We start from the raw sequence: 8852 nt of genomic DNA, 5'->3' as shown, positions 1-8852 counted from the left end.
AGCCCAAGAGTTGGAGCGTTAACTCCCAGAGACACTGAAGACTCGCTGAGCTCCACATTTCAAAAAACCACATTTTAATGTTTACTTCGCAAAAACTCTCTCCGCAATACAATAAAAACGAAACAAAACAGAGATGGCCGTCACGCAGTCACTCAACGTTCTCCTTTAATTTGCTAGTTTTGGCAAAGTTCTCTTGTCCATTGTTGTTGTGTTTTTTATCGTTAAACTGGATTCTGATCTTACTGGCCAATTGCAAACCCGATCCCTTGACGTCCAATTAGAATGGACCACTTAAGGACGTTCGCGCTAATTGTTTGTGCGCAACGTTACTGCGCAGCTGACGCAACTGTAAGATGTCACGCATTACTTCGAGCATTAGTGAAATTGAGGCTTTAAAACCTTTGAAGAAACCGTGGAGGATAAGTATTGCACAGCGTTGGATCAGAGAAGATCGCGATCAGTCAAAATTGATTAAAAAATACTTATGAAAGTCAAGTAGATTACTGCACGACTGATATTCTCCTTGTTTTATCAGTCGTGCACTAGTCTACTTGACTTTCATAAATATTTTTCAAGCAATAGTTAAAATAACATGGCTAAAAAACGCCGGGGAAAAAATTCCAGGCCGGCAAAAGAATGGCACATTTATTTCCGATTCATCATAAAACGTTAAAGAGAAGTGAGCAGGAGGATAGAAACGCTCTGGAAAAGGTAGCTGCTGATCGAGTAGTGGCTGAAAGTTTAGAAAACTCGAGGACGGATCGTTGCTTAAATTTAATGGTACTTTTTAAAAAAAAAATGTTTTTACTACCCTACGAAGTTAAGTTCAAAATGAATGCATGTTTTTGAAGTTTTTTTCCTTTACTTTCGTGCAAATAGAGCAGTATTTTCGTCCTCGTCCCCTTGAATCGTGCGGACCTGCGTGGAAACAACCAGGGATTAAATTTCACAAATACCACAGTCCAGAAGACGAGCATGACGGCAATGGAGAGATATTATACAAAGCACTAACCAAAAAAAGATGACATAGAATCAATGTGAGCTTCTTGTGTAGCGGATGGAGCTCCTTTGGTTCGCTGGGTAGAAATAATGTCATTCTGTCTTTGGGAAACTGAACTGGTGGCTGGATTAGCATCTGAACCATTTTTGGCCACCATGGTTGGGTCGGCCATTTGGGCACTAGAGGAAGACCTGTTGCCCCTTCCTCTTGGATCTTCTGAAGTACTCTCGTTATTAAGCTAAATGGTGGGAACGCATAGAATAAATAAGGTTCCCATGACATATAGAATGCGTTGATGGCAAATGCTTCCGGGTCTGCTCGGTATGCAACATAAGGTGTGAGCTGGAAATTTATTCTAGATGGAAAAAGGTCTATATTTGGGGTAACATTGAGTTGATTGCAGGCACGTTTAAAAGAATGTCCGTGACTCTCTGTCTGCCTCAATGTTCTCCTGGCCGGGTATGCGGGCCATTGTAAGCCACATGTTGTGAATAATACACCATTCCCATATGACCTTGGTGAGAGTATTAAGTTTGGGGGAGTGACATGTACCCATTTTATTCAGCGTAGCTTCTGTGGTGGTATTATCCACCATAACTTTGACATGCTTATTACTAGTCAAAGTGCTACATGATTTAAGAGCAAATAAAACTGCCAGCATCGCTAAGTAATTAATGTGTTCCCTGGCCTCCTCCGCTGTCCAGAGGCCACCTGCTGACAAATCAATTGTTGCAGCGCCCCATCCCATTTTTAATGCATCCGATGTAATTGTAATGTCAACATCACCCTTGCTTATTGAGTTGTAAGCTGTCTCAATGGAGTCAGCCCACCATACAAGTTCATCCTTACTTTGGGCTGATATTTCCATGGTTGCATCAAAATCTCCTTTACTAAAGTTTAGAGCTGTACGTTTATCATACTCCAGTGATCGGTAATGTAGGGGACCATAAGCTGACCCTGGGAAACTTGATACTATGTATCCAAGGTACTGAGCTACTTTCCTTATAGTTGGTTTCTTGCTTTGTAGCAAGTCTGTAGCTGCTTTTTTAAGCTTGGCAGCTTTTTCTGGTGTGAGCCTCACACACATGGACACCGATTCAAAGACAAATCCTAAATACAACAATTTTTGGGTGGGGGTAAACACAGATTTATGTGGGTGTACCACAAAACCTAAAGTGTCTAAAATTCTGACTGTGTCAATAACATTCTGTGCACAATCATCCCAGTCTTGGCCAAATAGGCATGAGTCATCAATATAATTTGTAGATAAGTGGCCAAGTTGTCGAAGGGTGGAGAAAACTGGCTTCATTATTTTTGTAAATTTACGAGGGCAGCACGCCAGCCCATTGAGGAAACATGTAAATTTATACAACACATTATTCCACTCAAATTTGAGGAGTTTTTGATGCGATTTTGCAATAGGAACTGAGAAATAAGCGTCCTTCAGATCAGTGGAGGCCATGTAGCAGTTGGTAGTCATTAATCTAATGGCTGTCCAGACTGAGTCCATTTAAAATGCTCATATTCAACATGCTTTTTATGACTCTTTAAATTTAGGGTCATTCTGAAGGATCCATCTTTTTTCTCAGTTACAAAAATGGGTGAGAGGTTTTCTCCTATTTCATGTCCGCAAGGGACAATCACCCCCTTGTCAAGCAGTCTTTGAATTTCTGCATCTATAATCAGTGAGTCACTGATGTTATATTTTTTATCTTTGGGAATTCTATTTGTTATTGGTGAAGTACAGAACTCTATGTACTGCCCTTTCACACAATTAAGGACTTCTGTGTCAGAAGTGATCTTATTCCATTCACAAAAATAATGTGCCAGTTGGCCACCTTCAAAACTTTCCACCTTGGTTTGTAAATAATTTTTGAGTAATGGCTCACAAACGATAAGGTTGTTTACCTGTAAACTGTTAAATATGTCAGTGGATAGCCTTTCAACATTCAGGGCTGCTTCTTCCCTTGGTCTTGTCGGGAGTATGACCTCTGATTTGGTTTCCACTGACGGCTCTTCGCTAAAAAAGGCTGCCTTCTACGCTTGTCTGATTTCCGCGGGAAATTTCCCCGGTAATTATTCTTGTAATTTTGGCTGTTTTCTACTGCGCCGCCTATCCTGTTCGAAGCTCGGATGCTATTGAGCCGGGCCTGGAGGTCGTCTCCAAACAAAAAGGTCGTCACAGGTACATGTGAGGCACATAACCCTGCATATTCTTTGTTTAAGTGGGGTTTTATGGACTCCCTTCGGCGGTGTGACATTTCAATGTGAGCATGACCTAGAAGGGCAACCGCGTCGGTATTCATCTTTATCAACGTTTTTAGTTCAGAGTCGACATTCGACTGTTGTGTATGCTTCCAATCATTATCAATTCGGGCGATTTGCACAGTAGAGCTCCAACCGTAGCCAGTGTTTTCTGAGTTGAGCTCGACCTGAGGTCATGCTGTTTCGCTGAGTGGCTCAACGTATCCCATATTGGGGGTTGCCGTATATGAGGATTCAGTTCTTCCCTGGCAGCACCCTTTTTGCGATGTTCTTTGCAAATAAAGTAGTCATAAATAAATAAATATTTCGGGATTTACCCGTGGTGTTGTGAGAGTCTCACAGTTCGAGGGACGTAAATATTTCCCATACTTATCTTTCAGTTTTGAGTCTGGCAATTTCGCAGACCATTTTTTGTTTATGATTTCTGCGAGTTTTTTTACCAATAGCAGGTCCCGTATCCTCCGAGCTCTGCAGTTCCTCAGCAATCTCCGACAACAATGGGTCATTGTCGTCTGTTTGCTCGTGTCGAGCATTGTGTTGTTTGAAATCGTCGCCATAAAGCTCCTCGAGGTCTTTGTCCGAGTCATCATCTTCTTCTGAGGAGCTAATATCCTTCGAAGTGGTTGCTCTTTTCTTCTTTGGGTGAGAGGAATGGTCCTCTGGTACGTTTGAGTGAAGTCGCTTGAGGGATCGTTGCATTACCTGCATAGAGCCCGCCATCGCTTCGAGAGAACTGTTCAAATTCTGCATAACCTGAACCATCGGGTTCGTCGTTGTTGGCGTGGGACTTGTCTGCTGCTCCTTTGACTCATCACTAATCAGTTCATCCTCCTCTTCGGGTGTTTTTCTTCTGCTTTGGTCGCCATCTTCAGACACAGTACTGAACGCTCTAAGATTACGCGCGCAACTCAATGCTTGGGTTACACGTACATATCTCACGTGACTCACTAGTGAGTGAGACTGTTATCGAAATAGAATTCACCTTGATAGTGAAGCTTAGGACTGTTCCAAACTCAAATGAAATTGTCATTTCGATTTAAGCACGGCAGTAGCACGCGTGGCACGGCTGAATTAGGTTCGGTAGTAGCAGTATCACGCGCAGCACGGCTGAATTAGGTTCGGCACGACTACTTAGCACGGCAGGACTTGCCGTGCCGCACGGCAGTAGCACGACTTGGTTTCAAACGGCGTGCTATTGTTGCGCCGAACTCAATTCATAAATTAATTTAATGTATTTTGCATTATTTGCATACTATTACGCTGGATGGATGGTTTGTTTTGTCTTTTGAATTTCGCGCGACTGTATTAGGTCCAACGTTTGAAACCGCTGCCGTGCCATCGTCGTGCCACTGCCAAGCCAAATTCATTTGAGTTCGGCACGGCAGTAGCACGACGTTTGGAACAGGCCTTAGAGGACACAAACAAAAGAAATGAATAAACATGTTCATTCAGTTTCCTTTGTTTGTGTCCTCTAGGCCTCGCTGCCAAGCTGAATTTTAATATATCGAAAGTGAAACTTCCGACGCCAACTACAGATGCCGGAATCAATTGATGCGTGACATAACTCACCAATCAGCATCTTTGGCTTCCACGGTACGTTCGTACATTCGAACTCGGCGCCGATGGAATCTGTACGAATCTTTTCACTGAAGAATTTCCAAATAAATATCATAATGGTGTTTTCAACTGTGCACTAAACAAAAACTCCAATTCACTTTGTGGAGGCGGAGTCGATCTTCGGTTGGGTATGTTCGGAAATTTGATTGATGGTTTGAAGGTGAGATTCCGCAGAATTAAGAAAATTTCAGTAAAGTCAGTAAAGATCAGCGAGTCTTCAGTGTCTCTGGGAGTTTGCACTCCTACTCTTGGGCTCCTGTCAGCGTATATATCCCACAATAGAGAGATTAAGCATGACGTTTACGCCAAACGGCAAACGTCGGAGTGAAATTAGGGTTTTGCCAAAGATGGAAGAACTCTGCTTGATATTAGCTCATTTCTGTCCTGTTAGCTCCATATATCAAGCAACGTCTCAAAGGAACGAGACAAGTTAAAATGAAGCTCACAGTTTTCCTCGAGCTTCACTCTCGGAAAACTGTTCGCTTCTCGGAACAGATAATGTCCGAGGACAAATATCCGAGCATATTTTCGCGCCAAATGAAGGCTATTGTTTATCTATTCACCTTCACTTCGGTGAATAATTGTTAATTATATTTTTTATCTGTGAATGACACCAACATATGTCATCAAGCTTTATTCGGTTGTAGAAATAATCCCTAACAGTGCATTTTGCGAAAAAACATGCACAAGATCTTAGGTTTAGCATGACCTTAACAATCCGGAACAATAATTTGAACGTACGTCAAAAAATTGATTTAGACTGAAGCCTACCTCTCAAAATGTTTGATATTAGTTAAATTTCAAAGATTCAGTCGTCCTCGGCGCTATAAATTGAATTGAACCACCTTTACTTGAAACGCTTTCTTCTTCACAAAAGCCAATTTTTTGGCTTCCCAAGGTCCCGCCATCAATCGTGCACAAAAACGAGAGCTTCAACTCTGCCTGGGTATATCCAGCCGGTCCCAAGACCGTGTAAAAGAGGAGGGTTGGGCATGGGGCTAACAACCCCATCCCGTAAAAAAATTATTGTTACGGAAACCAACGCCAGAGAAACAATCATTGGTGGTGACGGGGATGATACTAGCCAGGGAACTGGACGGATGACGGATGTCAACCAAACCCTCCAGGGAGTTGACACCCCGACTGTGGATTTCTTGAAACCGAAAGAGAAGACTAGAATAGCTTGTTGGAATGTAAGAACTTTGTACCAGACCGGTAAGCTTGCCCAAGTAGTAGGGGAGTTTCAAAACTACGGCCTCGACATCCTTGGTGTCTGTAAGGCTCGTTGGACAGGGTCGGGACAGAGGACATTAGCATACCATACTATGTTCGGGCGGATTGGATGGCCATCACACAGAGGGAGTGGCCTTGATCATGAGCAGGAAGGAGAGGACACTCATCGAATGGAAACCATCAGGATCGAGACTGCTCAAGGCCAGGTTCAACTCAAAGTACAATAAGTTGACGGTGATAATGTGCTATGCTCCCATTGAAGATGCTGAGGAGGCAGACAAAGATGCTATTTACGAACAGCTGCAGGCAGTGACTGATGAGGTCCCAACACACGACCTTCTTATGGTGTTGGGAGACCTGAATGCCAGACCCGGGAACAATAACATTGGCAGGGACCGTGTGATGGGGAAGCACGGTATAGGTACCATCAATGACAATGGAGAAAGGCTGTGTCACTTCTGTGATGAAAACAACATGGTCATTGGAGGTACCTTGTTTCAGCATAGAGATGTTGACAAGACGACTTAGCCCTCGCCCAGTGGAGCCACTGATCAACGGAAAATGGAGAAGCTCCTTACAAGATGTAAGGGTCTACAGAGCAGCAGGTGTCGCCAGTGATCACAACCCGCTGGTGGCAGTTGTCTCACTGAAGCTGCGGAGGGCACGAAGAGGACAGAGAAGGGGACAACACTTCCATTCTCGTAAACTGAAAGATGACCGGATCAGACAAGCCTTTAGACAGGAGCTGAAAAAGCGCTTCCAAATCCTGGGGGAAGAACAGGAGATGAACGTCGACTCCTTTAATCAGGCATTCAAAGCAGCGGGAGAGAAGGTCCTTGGATTTAGAAAGAGGAAGAGGGAGGAATGGATACAAGGGGAGACCTGGGAGAAAATAAAAACAAGGAGAGTAGTCAAATGAATGAATGAACTCCACCCAGTCAGAACGCGTCCGTGACCAGCTGAGGAGAAAATACTCAGAATTGGACCATGAGGAGAAAAAAATGACCAACCTAGACAAGAATAACTTTGTAGAGAGACTGGCGGATGAGGCAGAAAAGGTTTCTGGTATAAAAGATCTGAAGAACCTACATAGAACTAGAATCATGTTAAAAAATGGTTTTAAAAACAACGATATCCCTGTAAAAGACATAGATGGCAATGTTCTTTCGAAACAAGCAGAAAAGCTTGCACGCTGGAAGGTACATTTTGGAAGCATTCTAAATAGGCCAGAACCTGAACAAGTAGCTGAGATTCCACCGGCAGTAGAGGACTTGGATATCTGCATAGCTCCACCTACCATGGAAGAGGGGAAAGCTGCCATCAAAGCGATGACGAGCGGGAAGGCAGGTGGAGCAGATGGAATGACAGCAGAAATGCTCAAGGCTGAAGAAACTGAAACACCACGCCTTTTGATGTGCATATTCAGAGAGATATGGGAGAGCGATTCCTGAAGCGTGGAAGATCGGACTCATTGTAAAATTACCCAAAAAGGGTGATTTGGGTGTCTGCAACAACTGGAGAGGCGTCACTCGGCTCGCCTTTACCAGCAAGGTCTTCAACAAGATCATCCAGACAGGACTGGCTAAACAAACGGACGAGTAAGTACATCAGGCAGGAACAGGCAAGCCGTTCCGCCCTGGATGCTCGTCCTCTGACCACATCTTCACCCTGAGGCAAATTCTAGAGCAGAGCAAGGAATGGAATGCTCCCCTGTATCCCAACTTTATTAACTTTGAGAAGGCGTTTGACGGCATTCACCGAGATACCCTGGGGAAGATATTAAGGCACTATGGGATTCCACCAAAACTGGTAACTGTCATCAAGATGCTTTACCTTGAATTCAAGTCCCAGGTTATTTGCAATGCAGCGCTTACAGACGCCTTAAGCCTGACCACGGGTTTGAAACAAAGGTGTATTCTCACCCCCTTTCTGGGTTTTGAAACAAGTGACTAGTAGTGGAAGAAAAGGGATTAGATGGACATTGACCAGTGTCTTGGAAGACCTTATTGCGCTGCTCGCCCACCGACACCAGGACATGCAGGGCAACTACAGCAGGGAACTTAGGCCTGAAGATCAACAGTAAGAAGACAAGGTACTTAAGGATGAGTAGCAAAACCTCACCATTATGGTGAATGGGGAAGTGGTAGATGAGGCTGAACACTTTACCTACCTGGGATCTAAGGTGTCCACCAGCAGAAATGGAGGAGAAGAGATCCTAGTCCTGATTTCAAAGGAAAGCCAGGGCTTTGCTCCGCTTCGAGGCACTTGTAGATCCAAGAACATCACCCAGATGACAAAGATCCGATTCTTCAAAAGCAATGTCTTAAGCACTCTACTGTATGGCGCAGAATCCTGGAAGATGACCAAAACCATAATCCGTGAGCCCCAAATGATAATTTTACATTATACCATGACGCTTTTTGGTCATATCATGCACTTAGTGTTCTGTGGGTGTCTTTCGCTCTTCACACCCTTGTTGGAACGTGATTTTTACTTTGTAACTTAGCTATAAAACAAGTTCCATGTACCATCTTGTCCAATTAAACTCCCTGACGAAGTTTTAGTGGTCCAGACGAAACCGGCCGGAGAAAATGAAACTGACAAGATGACAAGATTTGCTGCTGTGTGCTGCTTACTAGTATTTTATTTAAAAACAAATAATAAAAAAAATAAAAAATGAAAAATAACAATAATTGAGAAAATAACAATTAAAAAATAAATCAACCAGAAGTCCTTG

At 43.5% G+C, this 8852-nt stretch overlaps 2 protein-coding genes and 1 pseudogene across 2 annotated transcripts; 1 reads left to right on the top strand and 2 right to left on the bottom strand.

The window, feature by feature from the left end:
• Nucleotides 1-1409: 1409 nt before the first annotated feature.
• On the bottom strand, nt 1410-2462 carry LOC137967809 (uncharacterized). The gene has a single exon (XM_068814393.1). The coding sequence runs from the start codon at nt 2460-2462 to the stop codon at nt 1410-1412; it is 1053 nt and encodes a 350-aa protein (XP_068670494.1).
• A 487-nt stretch (nt 2463-2949) lies between these two features.
• LOC137967800 (uncharacterized) lies at nt 2950-3771 on the bottom strand (annotated as a pseudogene).
• Nucleotides 3772-7038: 3267 nt separating this feature from the next.
• Nucleotides 7039-7566, top strand: LOC137967795 (uncharacterized). Its single transcript, XM_068814371.1, has one exon. It carries the CDS (start codon nt 7039-7041, stop codon nt 7564-7566), a length of 528 nt encoding a protein of 175 aa, XP_068670472.1.
• Nucleotides 7567-8852: the final 1286 nt, after the last annotated feature.

The sequence above is a fragment of the Montipora foliosa genome, chromosome 1 (genome assembly GCF_036669935.1).
Source record: "Montipora foliosa isolate CH-2021 chromosome 1, ASM3666993v2, whole genome shotgun sequence".
In the NCBI taxonomy this organism is placed as follows: domain Eukaryota; kingdom Metazoa; phylum Cnidaria; class Anthozoa; order Scleractinia; family Acroporidae; genus Montipora; species Montipora foliosa.
Note: the sequence above shows the minus strand (reverse complement) of the source record. Positions and strands in the feature narration are given on the sequence as shown.